Genomic DNA, 22,202 nt, shown 5'->3' on the forward strand with positions numbered 1-22,202 from the left:
CTTGTTCAATGAAATTTGTAATATAAATAATATAAAACCATATTATTTGATAATAAACCTAATGTACTGGTAATGAGGAATAATTTAAGTTTCTCATATCAAGTAAAACAAAATCAGCCTTGGTTGAACAAGCCATTATGCCACATGAAGGACATATCTAAAGCTCTCGACTGAGTCAAGCACTGACCTAAGGCCATTTATATCTGAATTACTGGCCAAGCAAGGGTCACGCTATGATCGAGGAAAAAAAGGCACTGGAGGGTGATGAATGAGAGGCATCTTCAGTAGCATCCCCATTTCTCTGCAATCTTTATAGCGGTTAGTTGCAAAACACTCAATTTTCAGCAGAATTTTTTTTTAAGGTTATCCGGTAGCTGAGAAAAGATTGATCATATCATGCAGCATTAAGCCTGTTCAATGCACGCAACAAGGCTATTCGGTTAGCACTGGTATTTCAATGGAGAAAGTAGCATCAAAGCCTAATAAATGCTGGTGATGCTGGGCAGCGATATCGGCCTCTTGTCTTCCTTTGAATGATGCCAATCTTTTCAGTGTGACAGTAATTGAGTCTGACAAGTCTTTAAAAGGGATGGAATCTTGAGGGAGACGAATTATCTTGAAACGAAACCAAATACTTGAGCCAAATTATTCTTCCCAATCAACGGGGAATGGTGTAGAAGACATGTGGGTGCCGAGTTTTTTTTTAAGAAAGGAAGACTTGAGGAAACTCTTTCTGAGTCCATGCAGAACTGCCGAAATAACAGCATGCTGATATATATATATATAAAAAAACAGGCTTCAACCTTGGCAATAAAGAAAAAAAAAACAAAAAAAATTCAAAAAAGGTTATTAAGATTGAAGCATTCATAAACATTAACAGTCTAGCTCGTTTCTCAAAAAAATACATGCTGTAATAAATACATTGCATTCGTTGTGGAAATAAAAGGCAAACAGTAATAGCACTTTCAGACAATGACATGTTGGAAAATGTTAGTTTTTGATGAGATGCATGTAGTTCTACACACGGAGGACGTGTCCACTAACTCGACACACAAACTGCTATATGGATTCCTTGCAAAAACATGTTTATACTGCCATTTTGATAAAAAGTGATTTTTTTTTAAAAATCATCGTTCAGCAGAAGCTGAAACATCGCGCGCTGTTGGAGACCAGAGGAGGAGGAATGAGAAGGTCTCTGAGGACACCTAGTGGATGGACATCACAGAGCACCATGCTCAGCAAAATGTGGAAGCTGTTAGGGTCCAGTCATGGGTAGTGAGTAAAAAAGGGCCCAACTATCGAGAAGAATTGAAATGGTGGCAAATTCATTTCAATTCAAGAAGTATTGATGATTATTGGCATAAAAAAAAGAAAAATGGAATGAAGAGTTGTGGGATAATAGCGGAAGAACAAGAAGATTGTTTTGATAGGTGAAGAATAAACTTTTTCTCCTTATAATAGTTTCTCAATTTGTGGGACTTCCCATAGAAGATGGTCAGTTCAGTGAAAATACAGCAGCGACATTAAACTGAAGATTGGCAGTACTATCAAAAAGGGGAGAGAAACCCAAACTATCTCCGCAGTCTAATAACAAGTGCCTTTTAACAGGTTTCCCACCTCCATGTTTCTATAACTGGGGGAGGGTGTCAGGGCCAGGGGCTGCTCTTTCATCAGATAAAGATTAAAAATGGTTTTGTTTCTTTCGCTAACTTGTAAAATCAGCTCTTGGATTGGGCAGTTTGATCTAGATTATTGATGCAGGGGCCAATGAGACATACCTCCTCTGTCTGCCTATACTGGATTTAAACATTCCTCAAAATGATTGAAAAATAAAATGCCAAAAACAAAACATTCCTTTTGGCAGATCTTAGCCTTCTTCCGATGTCCTACACAGTTTCCTTCAAAGATTTTTAAAAATTTCAAATGCTCTTCCTTCCTCTCCTAAAGGTTTTCCTTTTAGTTAGAGAATGATTTCGCAGGTACCAGTGGCCCTTACTAACTCACTAATGAATGCTGACAAGCTATTCAAATGTATGGGCCAGTCCTCATATGACAGCTATACATGCACACTTTTTATCAGGGGGTCAAGGATTAGCAGCTAGAAGCAGGGGCCTTGACTGTTGCTTCCCCTCCCTAGCCTGGGGATATCGGGGCTGGCTGCAGCATTCCAACTACGGTTTTGGCGGAGATGTGCTAACTCAGCACAGACCGGGCACCAAATCTGAGACCTGCATCTCTGAGTGCTATACTGGCCAGTGCCTTTACCCAGCGCCACGCAATGGGAACAACCTGGACAGGACGGTGTGACTACGAGTGAGGAAGGTACAGGGATCCAGGATGTAGTGTTGAAGGAGACGCAGCCCTTGTTCTTGTCCAGCAGGATCGAGGTTCTTACTCCCTGTGAGGGCAGGAGCGGGGACTGCAGGGAGGATGAGCAACCTGGCCACAGCACCGTGGTACAGGGGGCCATTCAAGTGGAGGGAGTAAAAAGAAATGTTGTAGTGGTAGGGGATAGTATCATTAGGGGGATAGATAGGGTTCTCTGCAGTCAAGAGCAGGAGTCCCGAAGGCTGTGTTGCCTGCCTGGTGCCAGGGTTAAGGACATCTCTTCTGGGCTGGAAAGAAACTTGCAGTGGGAGGGGGAGGATCCAGTTGTCGTGGTCCATGTTGGTACAAACGACGTAGATAGGACAAGGAAGACGGTTCTGTTAAAGGAGTATGAGCAGCTAGGGGTGAAATTAAAAAACAGAACCTCAAGGGTAATAATCTCTGGGTTATTACCTGAGCCACGAGCGAATTTGGCTAGGATAAATAAAATTAAAGAGTTAAATGCGTGGCTCAAAGACTGATGTGGGAGAAATGGGTTTTGCTTCTTGGGACACTGGCACCAGTACTGGGACAGGAGGGAGCTGTTCTGTTGGGACGGACTCCACTTGGTCAGTGCTGGGACTAGAGTCCTGGCGAATCATATAACTAGGGCTGTAGAGAGGGCTTTAAACTAATTAGTGGGGGGGAGGTTTCTAGAGAGCAAATAATAGAAATGACAACAGAGAAGGTCATAGACTTAGGTAGCAGTGGGGGAATTAAAAAACAGAATGTGTCAGGAAGGGACAGAAGGTATGGAGTAAAAAGTAAAGTACTAAAAAGGGAAAAAACAGGAACTAAGTGTTACAAAACATATTTGAAAGTTCTTTATCTGAATGCACGTAGCATTCGTAATAAAATGAATGAGTTAACGGCACAAATAATGACATATGGGTATGATCTTGTGGCCATTACAGAAACATGGCTGCAGGGTGACCATGACTGGGAATTAAACATACCAGGCTATTTAACAATCAGGAAGGACAGGCAGGAAGGGAGAGGAGGTGGGGTGGCTATGTTAATAAAGGAAGGAATCACTATAATACAGAGAAATGATATTGGGTCAAAGGAGCAGGATAGTGAAACAGTTTGGGTGGAGGTAAGGAATAATAAGGGGAAAAAAACACTAGTGGGTGTAGTCTATAGGCCTCCGAACAGTTGCAACTCTGTTGGACGGAGTATTAATCAGGAAATAGTTGAGGCTTGTAATAAGGGAACAGCTATAATTATGGGGGATTTTAATTATCATATTAACTGGACAAATCAAATTGGGCAGAGCAGCCTTGAGGAAGAGTTCATTGAGTGTATTAGGGATGGGTTTCTTGAGCAGTATGTAACTGAACCGACCAGGGGGCAAGCAACCTTAGATTTGGTCCTGTGTAATGAGACAGGATTAATTAAAAATGTCCTAGTAAAGGATCCCCTTGGAATGAGTGACCATAACATGGTTGAGTTCCATATTCAATTAGAGGGTGAGAAGGTTGGAACTCAAACAAGCGTGCTGAGCTTGAATAAAGGAGACTATGAAGGTATGAGAGCGGAATTAATTAGAGTGGACTGGGAAAATAGATTAAAGGGTAAGACGGTACATGACCAGTGGTGTACATTTAAGGAGTTATTTTACAACTTCCAAAAAAAATATATTCCACTGAGGAAAAAAGGGTGTAAAAGAAAAGATAGCCATCCGTGGCTAAGTAAAGTAATTAAGGATAGTATCCGACTAAAAACAAGGGCATATAAGGTAGCCAAATCTAGTGGGAGGATGGAAGATTGGGAAGTCTTTAAAAGACAGCAAAAAATAACAAAAAGATTGATTAAGAAAGGGAAGATAGATTATGAAAGTAAATTAGCAAAAAATATAAAAACAGACAGTAAAAGTTTCTATAGTTATATAAAAAGAAAAAGGGTGGCTAAAGTAAATGTTGGTCCCTTAGAGGATGAGACCGGGAAATTAATGGTGGGAAACATGGAGATGGCAAAAACACTGAACAATTATTTTGTATCAGTCTTTACAGTAGAGGACACTAAGAATATCCCAACACTGGACAAACAGGGGGCTCTAGGGGGGGAGGAACTAAATACAATTAAAATCACTAAGGAAGTGGTACTTGGTAAAATAATGGGACTCAAGGCAGATAAATCCCCTGGACCTGATGGCTTGCATCCCAGGGTCTTGAGGGAAGTAGCAGTAGGGATTGTGGATGCATTGGTAATAATTTTCCAAAACTCACTGGACTCAGCAAAGGTCCCTGCAGATTGGAAAATTGCTAATGTAACACCCTTATTTAAAAAGGGTAGTAGGCAGAAGGCTGGAAACTATAGACCTGTTAGCCTAACATCTGTGGTTGGTAAAATGTTAGAGTCCATTATTAAGGAGACAGTAACGGGACATTTGGATAAACATAATTTAATAGGGCAAACTCAGCATGGTTTCATGAAGGGGAAGTCATGTTTAACAAATTTGCTTGAGTTCTTTGAGGAAGTAACATGCAGGGTGGATAAAGGGGAACCAGTGGACGTAGTGTATTTAGACTTCCAAAAGGCATTTGACAAGGTGCCACACAAAAGATTATTGCTGAAGATAAAAAATCACGGGATTGGGGGTAATATTCTGGTGTGGGTGGAGGATTGGCTCTCTAACAGAAAGCAGAGAGTTGGGATAAATGGTTCGTTCTCAGATTGGCAACCAGTAACTAGTGGTGTTCCGCAGGGGTCAGTGCTGGGTCCCCAACTCTTTACAATCTATATTAACGATTTGGAGGAGGGGACCGAGTGTAACATATCAAAGTTTGCAGATGATACAAAGATGGGACGGAAAGTAGTGAGTGAGGAGGACATAAAAAACCTGCAAAGGGACATAGACAGGCTAAGTAAGTGGGCAGAGATTTGGCAGATGGAATACAATACTGGAAAGTGTGAGGTTATGCACTTTGGCAGGAAAAATCATAGAGCAAGTTATTATCTTAATGGCAAGAAACTGGAAAGTACTGTAGTACAAAGGGATCTGGGGGTCCTGGTGCACGAAACTCAAAAAGTTAGTATGCAGGTGCAGCAAGTGATTAAGAAGGCCAATGGAATGTTGGCTTTTATTGCTAGGGGGTTGGAATATAAAAACAGGGAGGTATTGCTGCAGTTGTACAAGGTATTGGTGAGGACGCACCTGGAATACTGCATACAGTTTTGGTGTCCATACTTAAGAAAAGACATACTTGCTCTCGAGTCAGTACAAAGAAGGTTCACTCGGTTAATCCCGGGGATGAGGGGGTGGTCATATGAGGAGAGGTTGAGTAGATTGGGACTCTACTCATTGGAGTTCAGAAGAATGAGAGGCGATCTTATTGAAACATATAAGATTGTGAAGGGGCTTGATCGGGTGGATGCGGTGAGGATGTTCCCAATGATGGGTGAAACTAGAACTAGGGGGCATAATCTTAAAATAAGGGGCTGCTCATTCAAAACTGAGATGAGGAGAAACTTCTTCACTCAGAGGGTGGTAGGTTTGTGGAATTTGCTGCCCCAGAAAGCTGTGGAAGCTACATCATTAAATAAATTTAAAACAGAAATAGATAGTTTCCTAGAAGTAAAGGGAATTAAGGGTTACGGGGAGCGGGCAGGAAATTGGACATGAGTCTGGGTTCGGAATGGTCATGGTCCTGTGGGTAGTGGAGCGGGCCCAGGGGCCGTGTAGCCTTGTTCTGCTCCTACTGTGTTCTAATTCTGTTAGATTTCAGGAGATGGTTTTATTCCTGTTCCTGGCTGGGGTGGAGATCGCCTTTACAGAAGGTAAGTACTGTAGAAAATATAGGGACAGAGTGATCTCCTGGAAGAATTTCGATCGCCTAGATGGGTCGGAGAGGAATTTCCCAGATTTTTTTCTCCCAAATTGGCCATTGGGTCTTTATCTGGTTTTTCGCCTCTCCCGGGAGATCACATGGGTTCGGGTGGATGCAGAGTGATAGAAGATTTGAGGTTAGGATCAGATCAGCCATGATCTTATTGAATGGTGGAGCAGGCTCGAGGGGCCGATTGGCCTGCTCCTGCTCCTATTTCTTATGTTCTTATGTTCTTATAGACTTGCTGCACTGCACCAATAATGTAGACAGTCCTCGACACCAATCCCACAATCGCTGCTGTGCCAATGCTCAGGCCTGCAGTCTAGCCAAAGCCTCCGGAGGAAGAGGGCAGTTGTTTTTTTGCCTCGTGTCTGAGGCCAACTGTACCGTCCACTTCTCATGTTGCTTAAAGAACATCCCGGTGACAAAAAATGGCAGCATGGTTACCATGCTCTTTTGCACCTCAAGTGAGGTGGCGGGGGGGTTGGGGGGGAGTTGGAAACTTTGCAAGAAGGCTTGGGAATGAATGCGATTTTCATTTTATCTTTCTTCCTTCTGCTATGCCTAGGCCACTTAAAAGGGACACTTGACTCCCGCACACTGAACTCCAAAGCTGGCTTTCCACTCACTCCCTTTCCTTTAACGGAACCGCTTTTTTTATGCCACAGGGCTGCTGTATTTTCTACAGATTCAAAGTGATCTGTGGGCAGTGCTGAAGATGATGTGTACGTATGATTAACTGCTACACATGCAACATAAAAATCTCTTGCTTAAGGTAGACAGGTTGGACCGCACTCTGGGCAACAGGGAACCCGTTTTTACTCACAATAGATCACTACCAGTGTGCAGTTAAATTATAGAGTTTCATGTTCCAGGGCAGCAAGGAGAAAAATAAATTAAAAATACATCAATCATCAAAAGGTACTTGCAATCATTTCATACATGGATTCTCATGTGCCTGAGTTCCACGGAAAAAGGTCTATATGTAACTGTGCTTTGTGTTTTCTCTTTTCCCCCATTACATTTTCTACAACAGTGAGACAAACCTAGAAGGGGTGAACGCTTAAGAAATAAGTTCATACACACAGAAGAAATGCAGATAGATACCAAACTTTAGCACATTTTCTCTAACAAATCATCCCGTACAACTCTTCAAAAAAACAAATTAAAATGGCGATTCCACACCCTCTTCCCCCCTCCCCCGCTCCACCTAGAAGAGATTTCCTTTGCAAATTCCAGAACGTTCTTTGAATAATTTAGATTACGATGAAAAAATAATGATACTTTTAAGCTGAATTTTTGTTGCGCTTTCAAGCAGTCAGGTTTTTTTAAAAAAAAAAGATAAAGCTACTCACTTTAATTATTCTTGACCTCTGTGGATGCACCAAGTTTTTTTTTTGTTTAAATTATTAATAATGGGCCTAAAAGGTTTGGACAAGTGGCTAAGTAGGTCAGGTATATGTTAACAATGTGACATGACTAATGCCAATGTAATGATAAATCTGCTGGAATCTCATTCTAAATGTGACAACAACTACTAAGATGTGTGTCCTTAATCACAAAAAAAATCCCTGTATTTTTGGTCCTGTACTCGACTATTGCATATTGCATGCTCCACCATTATGGGCTGTGAAATACAATGCATTTGGCAAGGATTTGTCTTTGTTTTTCCAGCTGACTTGGAGCATTACCTCTAGAGTATTCAAACAGCGGCAGTTTAGTTCTGACAAGCTCTCTCTTCAGCCTCACTAATCATGTCATTTTATTTATACATCTGTTCTACATCACATCATTAATAGAGTGAAATTTGGACTCCTCATTTTCGGCACGCCGTTATTCTCCAAGTATATTTTTAATTTTTTGTGTGCAGCTTAATCACATTAATGCTAATTATTTTTCGCTCCCAATCTGCAGCATTCATTAATTTTCCCAGATTTGCCATTATGTATTAATGGCATAGTGTTAATCTAAACCTGCCTTCCCTTTCAGGTAATTAAACTTCCTTTCATACAGCCTGAAAAATGTTGCTCTCCATTTTATTTCTCTTGCCGTACTTATTTGAGTAGGTTAAAAGAGTCGGTGAAGGGCACTGGTGGCACAGTCGCATTGCTACGGGCAGGTGCCCAACAGGAGCCAGGCACTATGCCATTGGGAAAGTGGGAAGATAAGTCAATGCGAGCCATCCCACAGTCACGTTTGGTTGGCCGATTTTAGGGTAGCATTGGAACAGGTCATTGATCCACTATATCGGCTGCAGAAAACACGTGGCACGGAGGAAAATCTTAAAATGGAGAATTGCTCCCTTTAAAAAATGAAAGTGGGGAACCAAGTTCCGTCCATTCCAATGCACATTACAAATAAAATCATTCAGTACGTTTTGCCTTAAAATGATAATTTAACTGTTTACAGGAGTCTATAAAAACCACATTGCTTTTTACAGCATAAAGGGTTGATTTCCAATAATTATTAAGAGTTGAGCTTCCACTTACACTGACCTCCATCCACATCTTATATAAGAGGTTTATATTCTGTAACAAACTTTATGGCTGTTGAATCAAACTCTGCCAAATGGGGCCTATAATTAATGGTAGAGCTGCAATAGAATGTCTGCCTGTACACTTGAACTGTTTAAAATGAGTGTGTTGCTGTTGGATAACAGACATTTATAGGGTGTTGTTTATATACAATGTCTACAGGGTGAGTAAATGGAGGTTTAACTACTATACTGTACTCCATCTCTGATCTTCAGTGACAAGCTAATAACTGAAAACATTTGATGCCCTTCACCTCTATCTATACACTGCTGGCACAAAAACCTGACCAATTTAATGCATACAAGGTGTACATTGGTTTCAAATTAGAATCAGTAATAACAAAGGTATTGACGGAAAGATGATGAAGTTATTACTTACGTCGTTTACAGCCACATTTCTTAATCCTTTTTGTATCTGTGATGTCATCGTGACAAGCTTTGCAGTAGAAAAATGCCCTGAAGCAATAAAGTGTAAGAATGACCATTTAATGGATTTGCTCAAGACTACAGTGCCACATTGTCTACTAATCTCCAAAGGTGGCTTATTCTGATGGAGAAAGACAGTATAATGTCTTAAACAACAACAACTATACCGCCTTTGACGTAATAAAGCGTCCCAAGGCGCTTCACAGAAGCGTTATCAAAGAAACCCCAAAATTTGACACCGAGCCGTATATGGAGATGTTAGGCCAGATGGCCAAAAGCTTGGTCGAAGAGGTAGGTTTTAAGGAGCGTCTTAAAGGAGGAAAGAGAAGTGGAGAGGCGGAGAGGTTTAGGGAGGGAATTGCAGAGTTTAGGATCCAGGCAGCTGAAGGCACGGCCGCCAATGGCTACTCAGGGTATGCAAGTTCAGTGACTGATGGCCAGCCTTTAAGTTCCAAATTCCTGAGCAAGGTGTAGTATGATTGTTTGGTGGCAGGGGGGGCGGCGGGGGGAGGGAGGCATTTTGTTCCAAATGAAGTAAAAGTGTATTCAGGAACACACAAAAACAGAAAAGGCCATTTGCCTCATCAATCCCGCTCCTTTCACAGACCATGCGCACTTTGTGCTATCGTGGGCTCTACCCAACATATTTAATCTCCTGAGGGATAGTTGTGTGAAATTTCTCCCTGACCCCCTAAGGTAATTGACTGAAACTCCAGAATATCAATCCATCCTAACAAGGACCATTATTCAATCCCGACCAGCTGCCTTCAACCAATGACGTTTCCATGGTGTCGGTGTCACAAGAACCATTGTGTTTCCTAAAGTCATTGATCATCTCTGTCTGCACATATCATTATAATCTTCAGCTCTACCTTTAACCAGATATGTAGCTGCTCCTTTTAAAGGAGTTAATCAGCACAGCCTGAACTGCTTTTGCTAAGAGTCTGTTCCAATATCCACACTACTCTGTGGGGGAAAGAACACTCTGATCCTTAGTCCTGCCCGAGGCTTGTTAATTTCTGTTCTCATTTCCTGTAGTACTGCGCTCACTGTCCAAGTTAAATAACCTGCTTACATCTACATTATCCATGGCTATCAGCATTTTAAAGATCTGGATCCTCTCCTGAACTTATTTCTCCAATGACAAGTTCAGTTGGAGAGTCACTTTTCATAACTCGCAGCCCTAAGGCCTCAATCATCCTTGTTGCCCTTTCAAAATGTGGAATTTTTCTGCTCATCAGTGTGAGGGATACTAAATGCTGGGGAATGGAACATTTTTACCTGGTGCCCAATATCAGCATTAAATGGGTCAACTGTAGATGCAGAGTGAAGCTCGCTCTCTACTCTTGCCTAACAACATGCTTAACTCCAAATGTTATAGTAGAAGAACACTCCCGCCTGCACCAGTGAGAGGCAGGGCTGGTATGTCTAACACTATCCATAATTGTGGCCTCTTTAAACTCGCACGTGAACCAAGTTAGTACCTGTGTTCTGTTGTTGGCCTATGTCCACTGGGAACCAAGTTATGACTGTCTAAATTCATTTCACATAGAAATGCAGGACGGTGGCATAGTGGTTAGCATTGTTGCCTCACAGCGCCAGGGACCCGGGTTCGAATCCGGCCTCGGGCGACTGTCTGTGTGGAGTTTGCACATTCTCCCCGCGTTTGCGTGGGTTTCCTCCGGGTGCTCTGGTTTCCTCCCACAATCCAAAGATGTGCGGGTTAGGTTGATTGGCTATGATAAAATTGACCCTTAGTGTTAGGGGGATTAATTACGTGGGGTTACGGGGATAGGGGTGGGATATGTGTTGGTGTAGGGGTTACGGGGATCGGGTGGGATATGTGTCGGTGCAGGCTCGATGGGCCGAAATGGCCTCTATCTGCACTGTGGGGTTTCTGTGATTCTGTGAACACAGAGAAGAGACTTTCATTCCCATCTGTCTGTGCTGGAATTGAATGCAGGCCTCAGAGGCGAAAATATATATCTCACCAACCAGACCACCACTGCTCTTTCTATTTATTACAAAATACAGGAAACTTTCGATTTACCGGCACCTAAATAACCGGAAATCTCGGTTAACCGGCAAAATTCAGGAGTAGGTTCAGGTAACTTTTATTACTTGCCTTCCTCCATTTGTTGCTGTGCAAGGGTGTGGCTGCAGCTGTTGCTAAGCTACAGAGACGCTTGCAACTTGTGGCCATTGTTCTGAAGCTGTAAGCAACAGGGTTTGTTGCTTTATACGGAGCTCTCAGCTCCGTATCTTTTACTATAGCTTTTGGTTATCCGGAATTGTTGATGAACCGGCACCACGTCGGTCCCGTCCGTGCCGGATAAAAAAAAGTTTCCTGTATAGTTTTGGTGAATGTAGCCCTCTACCCTCCTTTAAGACGCTCTTTAAAACCTACCTCTTTGACCACCTGTCCTAATATCTCCTTATGTGGCTCGGTGTCAAATTTTGTCTGATAACGCTCCTGTGAAGCGCCGTGGGAGGTTTTACTAAGTTAAAGGCGCTATATGAATGCACATTGTTGGTACGAGTGAATGAATGATATTAGAGCTAAGGAATGGGACGCATTTCTCACCCAGTGTCAGCATCAAGAACTGCCAGGCCACGTATGGTAATGACTAAATGCACAGTAATGGTCTCTCTTCTACGCCACAATGATGTAATCCCAACCTCAAAGGCCCCACTGAACCACTGTGAATTGCTCATTTTCTCACACCAGCCAGCTGCAAGGCTCAGTAAGATTGCCAATTCGGTGTCAGTTTGGAGCTGTTTTGTATTGCCGACCATTCTGTAACTATCCAGGCTGACTTCATGTAGAACTCTTACAGTCAATGGAGAGAGGAGTTCTTTCGTCCCGTCAGGATTTGAACCCAAGTCCCAGAGGAGAAAAGGTATAACCTAGCACCCTTCTTCTGCTCTCTGAACATCCTCCAATATTTACATTTAAACTTAAGTATTTCTATTTAATTTTGTGCATTTCAAACAGACCCAAAGAATCATCCGCATGTAACAAAACTTTGTGCATTAAAAAATGTCAATTCCTCACACAAAATCAAGTCACCATTACAAAGAATCTGAAATGGTTTCTACATGAAGTGCGAGTCTCTGGCCTTGACTGTGGCACTGGCACAGCACAGCACACAGCGGAGATGAGGTATCTAACTAGGCAACCAGCAGGTATTACACCTCAGGTCCCATTCTGCTTGCCAGACCACAGGACATCGGATTGTAGTGTTGAAGGCCCTTTGCTTACCTTCCCTGCCTCTCAGCTTGAACCCAGGAACACTTAGCCCAAGAGGCTTCAAAGGGCAAACTGATCGACACTCAGGGAGCAAAAGATCCTTCAAGCTACAGCAACTGAACCAAATGATTTTTGGCCGCTTCTGACCCAGTTCTGAGTGGGACTAAACTACCCACAAGCCAGAACTAATCGGCATTAATTTGGTAGGTTAACTCAGTAAATTTGCGGGATGGCTGTTTGGGGGAAAGTTCAGGCTGATGCAGTAGGGGGCGCTCTTCTGAGATTAGAGCTGAGGAATTTGGGAGATATTTTCTGTTTTTAGAAGCTGAGGTATTACTCTCATCATTTTTTATTATTTATTTTAAGGGCAACCAATAGAAATGTTAATTAATTCACTTTTCCACTGGATGAGTTTAAGATTTCATTTAGCGTGCTAGCAGAAACTTGGCCAATCAGGACTTGCCTTCAATAATGCTCATTCGGCACCTCTCGTGTGGTTTAACAAGCGCTTAACTAGTTGAGTAACAACCAGAGGCATTAATCCAATTCCTATTAGAAACTATCAAAAACGAAGCTGAGATGCAAATTTTGTGCAACCTGATTCAATGACAGGACCACTTCCAGATTTTTAAAGACGAGAGACATTTGCTTTATGTGTGTAAATCAGAAACAAAGATCAAGCCACAAATCAGGGTTAAAAAAAAATGCACCATTTTTTCTCTAATTCGCATTGAAAATTATATTCAAATCAATTGCTTGGTGAGTTCTGGCCTTCTTTGTAATGGTAACGATTTATTTCAACAACCAAATGGTGAGTTCTGGCCTTCTTTGCAATGGTAACGATTTATTTCAACAACCAAATCTTGAAATCTGTGAATTCCCAGCAGGGAGAATAAGATATAAAACTAGCAGCACATCGGGTTTTTATTAAAAAATCGTTTAGTGACCATCTGTTTAAAGTGCCCATGAATGGAGGGATTCTCTATGGGCGTACCGTGACCATGAGGACTGTGGCGGTTCAAGGCGGCGGCTCACCACCACCTGCTCAAGGGCAATTAGGGATGGGCAATAAATGCCGGCCTTGCCAGCGACGCCCACATCCCAGGAATGAACATAAATAAAATCTCAGCTGTTTAAAATGCCCATGAATGGAGTGATTCTCGGCTGTTTAAAGTGCAGGTGGGCACGATCCAGCAAACCTTTCAGAGGACCCAGCGCTAGCTCGTGGGGTTGGTGCTCAGTCTCTAGTAGCTGGGCTCCAGGTAGCTTTCTCCCTCCAGCACTGAACCGGTGTAAAGATTGTAGCAAAAATCCATGCTGAACAGGATTGTGGCCAAATAGTTTAGCTGCTGCAGAATTAGGTCCAACTCAGTGGGTGAGACGATTCCGACCTGGTCTTTTTCATATCCCCCAGCGGAAAACTACCAAATTTTTTGATGAAAGATTATTAATACAGCATTAACAGGCATTAATAAGCAACAGCAGTTTTTTTTGGAAAAAAAATAGTTTGGATGCCGTTCCCCTTTTTGGGGGGGGGGTGGAAAATAGGGAACAGCATAAAAGAAAAGAAAACCTGGAGGTTTCACTTATCATCCAGTCTTTCACTAACTTCTGGATTCAGTTCCTTGCTCACTGCCAATGAAAAACAATCCACATTGCTGGGCTTGAGTAGAGTGAGTTTTGCTCTGTATCTTGACTGTGTTATAAATGACCAGGGGCTGTTTGATTGATGCTGACACTGGGCCCGCTACAGAAGGCCTCTCAAAGCTTTTCCTTATTATTTGTTGCATGAATATAATTGCATGCCTTCCTTAATTGTTCAATGATGTTAATCGCTTTTCTGATATTACTATTCCTTGTTTCAGAAGGAAAACCTTTTGGTTCTTAAGATCTACATATTCCCCCCTTCCTCTGGTAAGGTTCTGACTGGCACCAATTGTCACACTTCCACAATACTGGCCAGGCGTGCAGGAGATTCTGGCCTGTGCAGCGTACTCCACAACAGCAGTCGATGGCACTCTGTGATCAGTGGACTGGGAGCATGTTTCCACAGCACGGGATTGTATCCAGCGATGTGTTCCCCTCCTCCCGAAGCTGAGGGTGGTGGTTGGCCGAGGAGAGTACGCAGTGAGTCCAGTGATACCTGAGCAGCACTGAGGGCGGAGAGTTGAACACGGCCCCTCTTGCTGCGAGAGCCACAAAGCTCCCAGATGTGTTCAGAAGTCTCACCCGTCCAATTGAGCCTTTTACAGAGTCAATGTTGAAGAACATTTCAGACATAACACCAAACTTTACACGTGCTTAAAACATTGTCACCATCAGTTATGACAAAGCTCCGTTAATGTACAAGGTGAGTTGCGTTGCTGGATTACAAATAACAACAACAACAACTTGTATTTATATAGCCTCTTTAACGTGGTAAAACGTCCCAAGGCGCTGCACAGGAGTGTTTTAAGACAAAAAATTTGATACCGAGCCACATAAGGAGAAATTAGGGCAGGTGACCAAAAGCTTGGTCAAAGAGGTCGGTTTTAAGGAGCCTCTTAAAGGAGAAAAGAGAGGGAGCGAGGCGGAGAGGTTTAGGCAGGGAATTCCAGAGCTTAGGGCCCAGGCAACAGAAGGCACAGCCACCAAAGGTTGAGCGATTATAATCAGGGATGCTCAAGAATTAGAGGAACGCAGCTATCTCGGGTGGGGGGGGGGTTGTTGTGGGGCTGAAGGAGATTACAGAGGTAGGGAGGGGCGAGGCCGTGGAGGGATTTGAAAACAAGGATGAGAATTTTGAAATCGATGATGAATTTACTCTCATGCTTGTTCTGACGGCTCAACAGGAAAAGTAAAATTCCTCCCTCCCGCCCCTCCAAATAAAAGTCAAGATATGGGAGTGTTTATTATTTGGCATATTACATCATTAATTGGAAACAGATTACAATTACTTTCAATTCCCATGGATCAAAGGTAAAAGCTACCTTTTCACTTCCTTGGCATCGTTTGCAATGAAGAATCCCAATGTGCCTTCATGGATCTTGATGTGGTTCCCAGGATTGATTAATATGCTACTCAGTGAAAACACAAAACACCACATTTCTGTTAGTCGCTGCTGGAGAAAAGCATTGCCTCAATGGTACAAGAATCAAGGGGGAATGGTGTAACCATCCCCACTGCAATGGAAATCACTCCGATATGAACGGCACTTATATTTCAATAGCCGCATACACTCCCCAACAGATGACTGCAAATGATTCAATTAATGACTGAATGGAACTTGCTTATTAGACCCATAATATTAAGATACATGGTAAGCAAAACACCATCTGCTGAAAAGCGTACACCCCTAAATAAATTCTCATTTTCCCCTAATTTGAAAGCCTTCTGATAACAAAGCACAGGCTTTATAATTTTAATCTGGATAATGTAGCTCATTGTTAATCACAGCATCTGAATCGACATCGAAAGTGCAGTTTTAAGGTCAATTTTCAGGCCGGTTTTTCTTGGAAGGGTTACTGCGGTCTTATCTCGACAGCAAGGTAGTGGGTTTGTTTGTTTTTACTCGTTCCCATTTGTCATTATTTTTTTTCTTCACTCTTATTTTGTTGAGGGTCCCCCCTCCCCTCCTGCTGGTACTAGGACATGTTCCCCAGCTGAGAAGGCCACGAGGTGTCTCGCTCTCAGGCTCTCCCCATTGTCACTCTTGAGCTGGTTGTGAGAAGGAGATGTCTACAATGAACTCCTCTCCAGTTTTCACTCTCCTTCTGCCAGTGCTTCCCCTGACAACGCAGCTTGTGGTCAGAAACCTGCCACTTGAATAACTTCTGGCAGAGTGGGGTAGAGTTTGGGTGGGGTATGACGAGCAAATTAGTTATATTTGAACCACAAACCAATTTTACATATTACATAGGATATACGGCACAGAAACAGGCCATTCGGCCCAACCAGTCCATGCCGGCGTTTATGTTCCACTGGAGCCTCTTCCCGTCTTTCCTCATCTAACACTGCCAGCATAACCCTCTATTCCCTTCTCCCTCATATGCTTGTCTAGCCTCCCCTTAAATGCATCTATTCTATTCACCTCAACCACTCCCTGTGGTAGCGAGTTCCCCATTCTCACCACTCTTTGGGTAAAGAAGTTTCTTCTGAATTCCCTATTGGATTTCTTAGTGACTATCTTATATTGATGGCCTCTAGTTATGCTCTTCCCCACAAGTGGAAACATTCTCTCTGTATCCACTCTATCAATACCTTTCATAATTTTAAAGACCTCTATTAGGTCACCTTTCAAGAGCCTGTTCATCCTTTCCTGATATGTATACCCTCGCATTTCTGGTATATGTAAAAAAGATTTTTTACTATTTTGGTGAAGGAACTATGGGCTAGATTTTTTACCCATTGATCGTGTATAGATGGTAAATCTAGCCCTATATCCTTAAACTGAAGCTACTATTCACAAATAATTTAACAGGCCTGTAGTAGCAGCAGTAACAAACAAACAGGTTTCAGTGGTCGGTGCAGCTCCCCCGTGATTGGAAAACAATGCGTGCTACTTGTAACATCATTAATTAACCGTAACTTATCAATAATTTAAAGTAACAGTCACTTTAAAGGTAATACACGTCAAGAGTACAGCTATTGCACGGCACAGCTGTATGCTAAATTAGGTAGTCGGCCCAAAGGAAAGAGATGGCTGGTACACGTTAACGACAAGAATCCCAATGTCCATCTTTAAATAGACGTGTCTGAAATCTTACTTTAGCCCCAATTGTTCAGTATAAACATCCAGCTCTTTCTTCTGGGCACTCTCAAACTACATGTTTTTTTTTACAATTCTACTTCTATATCCAAAGGCTTTGGTTTTCTGGTAGACAAGAAAAAAAAATGAAAAGGGCAGCAGTAGAGAAAGCGCACTCAGAACAAGCCACGTTCACAAATAAAGCACAGCAAGACCTGAATTGCTTCCAGGAATGGGCTCCTTGCAGTTGCTGACTTACGGTGCTGTCAATAGGGGCAGCTCCTCATTGCTGGGAGTGTGCCAGCACCACATCTCCTGGATAAAGCGAAATTCCGCAAGGATGCTTCAATGTCCTGCGGTGATTACCAGACCTTGCTTTATTTAACTCTCTTCCTAATCCCTCTGCCTCACTCTTATCATCATTCATCATCTAACTGCTATTTACCTCATCCTCGCCTCCTACTCTTGCCAATATTTCTAGCGTCCTGCACTACGGGTCTTGGCCCCTCACTCTGCTCTCTCAATAATAATTTTTTTAAAACAGCTCAGAAAAAACCTGCTATCATCACTTACTGCAAGAACACTTCTAAATAGAATGGTGATTCTACATTTATGTCAAAAATCATTCCGCACAAATATAAAGAAAATCTGAAATAGTACCAAGCAGGTCAATGAGCATCAAGGCTAATGTGTGTTCTGGGTATTTTTTGTTCTTATTTCAGATTTGCCGCATCTACCTTTTCTCCCCCCATTTTCTTGTGTGCCTTTTACAGCTTCTCAGCTATTTCCATATTCTTTTAATGTCTTTCCATTGTCTCACCAAGATTACTTTATTTCATCGAACAACTCCTGCTTTCCTATTCAGCAGTTTGCAAATCATTTAACCCATTAACTTCCTCTCTGTGATTGGAGCGCCTGTTATTTCTTCCTCCCCTTTTACTGTGCGCCCGCCACCCACCCCCCCCAACTTTACTAAAATGCTTATCTGCCAGTTTTTAGTTGCTGTGTCTTTCCAGCATTTTCCATTTTTGTTAAAAGTTGTGTCACATTTCCGCATGAAAGCTGTGGAATTCCACACAGCGCATGTCCTGAGCTGTCAAGAAGATGTTAATATTCTTCGACTTCGAGAAACTGATGATTTATTTGAAACGGAATAGTTTCGCAGCAACTAATGCAAAACAAACTTTCATTTATGTAACACCTTATCACGCCATTGAAAGGTCTCAAAGTGTTTCACACAATGAACTATGTTGAAATATGGGACTCATTTAGGCAGGCCTCCAACTGGTGGGAAATAACCCAGCTTGTAATGACGATCATGTGTTCCAATTACCTAACTCATGAAGTGAATTCTAAAGTTTCAGATCCAGGGATGTTGGGGAACGCGTATCCAGTTCATTATTAGTATGTTCTAACAGCTTTTTAAACAGAGAGATACTTTACAGCTGATGTCTTTAGTTAATCAAATGCATGTGGGTCCTCCGTGTAACACTATCGTTAGAAGTAACGCCAAGAGGAATGTTACACTGAGAGATGCTTCACGTGGGTTTTCAAAGAGGAATATATAAATAATGCATTTTATATTAGAGATTATGGTATATATTAAAGTGCCATAGCTGGTTAGGGGAAAGCAATTTGTACTCCTTGCATATTAGAGAAGTTATGCTGAACCTGTTTAGAGAAGTTATGCTGAACCTGTACAAAGCGCTGGTTAGGTCACAACTGGAGTATTGTGTCCAGTTCTGGTCACCACACTTTAGGAAGGATGTGAAGGCCCTTGAGAGGGTGCAGAGGAGATTTACCAGAATGGTTCCGGGGATGGGGGATCTTTGCTACAAGGACAGGTTGGAGAAGCTGGATTTGTTTTCATTAGAGCAAAGGAGGTTGAGGGATGATTTGATCGAGGTGTACAAGATTATGACAGGTCTGGATAGGCTAGACGGGGAAAGGCTGTTCCCACTGGTTGATGGTACAAGGACTAGGGGACACAGATTTAAGGTTTTGGGCAAGAGATACAGGGGGGATGTGAGGAAAATCTTTTTTACACAGCGAGGGGTAAGGACCTGGAATTCACTGCCGACGGAAGTGGTGGAAGCGGAGACACTCAATATTTTCAAGTGGAGACTGGATAGGCACTTGAGGGAAATAAACTTGCAGGGCTACGGGGAGAGCGGGGGAATGGGACTGACTGGGTTGCTCTGCAGAGAGCCGGCACGGACTCAGTGGGCCGAATGGCCTCCTTCTGTGCCGTTATGAATCTATGATTATATTCTATAAGATTTACTAATAATACCAAGCTATGTATAATATCCATGGTACTAATAACAATACCAGTTCTGACTGTTTTATCATTTATATATGGTCCTGAATCTGGGCTCAATTTGTATTGTCAGATTGAATGCGTGTGTCTTTATCATGGATACCACCGCATGTGGACATTGCACACTGGATATGTGCCTCCGTACTCACATTAGCTTTTCTTTATTTATTTACGAGCAGAAATCACTGTTCTGCAGACATCAGATCCAATCCAATATTCAATTGGCATTGTAATTAGAATATAAATTAATAAAACCAAGTCTCAGTATAGATTTCCGTATATCAGCAAATTGTTCATTCAGCACAAGATTGACGTATTAACGGATTCAATTTTAACTAGAAAATCAAGGAGGAATCCCAGGAAGCAAATTTCTGTTGGTATAGAGTAGGCTCTGTCTGGTTCACTGTGGCCGTGACATGCTTCCAACCCAAACACACACAAAGAACAACAACATACAACAAACAACTCCAAAAGTAGAGGCCCAACCATTGCAGACTGCAGGAACGGCTGCTGGGTGACTGAACGCCAAGCTGACCGGAAGCCCTCCTACTTTTGTCGTTACATATACCACTGCACACAAGCTTGGGAGTCAGATAAAGCAAGGAGGTGAGGGACAGACACAAAGCAGGGGAGGGAAGAAGGGGCAATTCATGAAGAAAAAGAGAATTAAGCAAGTAGCTACTAAGTTGGTTGGGTCAGCAATTAGATGACGCTTGAAAAAAATGAAAACAAAAATCATTAAAAAAATATTCAAAGACTCAAATGGGTGTCTCTGGAATGAAAGGATACTGCCAAAACATTAATTTACTTCATGCATTAACATTTCACTCAATGTCAAGCAACAAACAGGGGCTGGGGGTTGGGAAGATGACAAGTGGCTGTCTTTAATAGTGGGCTGGGAGTCAATCGGCAAGCTTGCTGATGCAAGAAAAACTGGGGAAAAAATGCTTCCGAAAAATAAATTTCCACGTTTGGCAAATTGAATGTGCGAGTACGAAATGTGGTCAGGCGTGTTAAAATTATCATTGCAGAAAATCATCGCGCTCATTAATTAGTTAACAAATTTAATGTGACTATTCATTTTTTTTCTTCCTTTCTTTTCAATGAATCCACAGCCAACATGAAGCATTGTTTAAATGCATGGAAAGCTGAAGACAGGCGACGGGAAAGACATCAGTTGAGACTTTGACAAGCAGACAGCAAAACAGCACTTTTGGCTGGCTGACTGACATTTACATTACATCATCGTGGGGTTGGCGGGGGCTGGAATAAAACTTTACGCCAGCTAAGGTTTTAATACGTCTCGGACACAATCTGTGGCACAGCAGAGAATGAAGGGCCATTTAGACAAATATGTGTAAATATCACCTTTTTTTTTAATACCTGCAAAGAAATCAGCGCAAGGACGAGAAGCTTTCTTTAAAAAAAATACTATAAATGTCTTATGTTGACTATTCTATCTGATGTGTTTTTAGTGTTATCCTGCTGACTTGGTGAGAGTAAAAGAATGAGCTCTCTCGGGAAATGAGTCCCAAAGCTGGAAGGTGTAAAGAATTGAGGGGAAGGTTGAGGATTGGTAGGAAAGTAAATGAAGAGAGATTTACCACTTGGCACCTCTGTAAACAACAAGAAAACATTTCGATCAAACACCATGGTAGAAACAAACAGCTCGCAACAGAAACAAAGGAAACAGTCCAACTTGGCAAACATAAAACAAACAAAATAGTTTTGTTTCTTCAAAAACATGAACGTAGCAAAACGCAAGAAAATACAGGGGGAAAAAAAACAAAATCTTAGGAACAAGAACACAAAATTTGAACGTTGTTCTATTTTCTCTGCGGTTTTGAAAGAATTAGGAAAATGAATCTGTATATTCCGATAGATGTCGGCACAAGTCTTGGCCATCTACTATGCTACTTAGCAGCATTTATGTATTTCACCATAAGATGTGTTCGGTGTTCAATGAGCAATGCTCCCGTTAAGCTGTGCGGCCTGGAGGTCCCGCGCAGCCAGCTCACCGGCTCTTATATGGAAAAACCGCACTGGCGCGGAAATTTGAATGGGCCGCGCAGCCAAAAAAAGAGTGGGAACGTTGATTGAGAGTTTTAATAAATCTTGGCCTCAAGGAGCTCATCGAGTTTCCCCATCTCCTCCCTCTCATGTGTTCATCACCTCAGCACCATATAAAGATCAATACAGGCTGCCTTTTCATTTTCCCCATGTGCTCACAATTAAATGCCTCCTACTATTTCCCTCTGGCAAAACCTTCCACAAACTTTCAGGAAAAATAACTAATGAATCAGAAACAGAAAATGTTGGAAAAGCACAGCAACTTGATCAGCTTCTGAAAGAGGAAGAGACATTTCAGACGTGACCTTTCATTAAAGCGGCTTGGCAGTAATGAAGGAACCCACCTGAACATTAACCTCTCTTGCCTCTTTTAGCTGGTTAAGCTGCTGTGCTTTTCCAACATGTTCTTAAATAAAGAGCTTTAAGATGCACTTTTTACCCAATTACTCCAAATTTAGACTTTGCAAAACTTTCTCTAACATAGAATCCAGTCGATCATATTTTTAATGGAAGAGAGTGGACAAGAAATGTATTTTCCATTAGGTTGGTGTATAACATTGGACACATATAATGACAGTGAGAAGGTGATTAGGCTTGCTAATTAGTGTTGGCTGATACATAGTACTTCATGTGAGCAGTTCATTATGTCTTACTGGTGTCTGATGTATGCAATATTGAGT

General features: G+C 42.1%; 1 protein-coding gene across 16 annotated transcripts in view; it reads right to left on the minus strand.

Annotated features, from left to right (window-relative positions):
* The window catches only part of kcnma1a (potassium large conductance calcium-activated channel, subfamily M, alpha member 1a), a 1,094,159-nt gene that overhangs the window by 189,142 nt on the left and 882,815 nt on the right, over positions 1 to 22,202 (minus strand). For all 16 annotated transcript variants that reach the window (XM_085970505.1, XM_085970490.1, XM_085970491.1 and 13 more), the window contains 2 exons: positions 15,376 to 15,462; positions 9,110 to 9,186 (listed from right to left, as the gene is read on the minus strand). In XM_085970505.1, coding sequence (XP_085826631.1) covers positions 9,110 to 9,186; positions 15,376 to 15,462 — 164 coding nt within the window. The remainder of the gene's footprint in view (positions 1 to 9,109; positions 9,187 to 15,375; positions 15,463 to 22,202) is intronic.

Source organism: Somniosus microcephalus, chromosome 29 (assembly GCF_052327205.1).
Source record: "Somniosus microcephalus isolate GS21.2 chromosome 29, FLI_Smic_1.0, whole genome shotgun sequence".
Classification (NCBI taxonomy): Eukaryota; Metazoa; Chordata; class Chondrichthyes; order Squaliformes; family Somniosidae; genus Somniosus; species Somniosus microcephalus.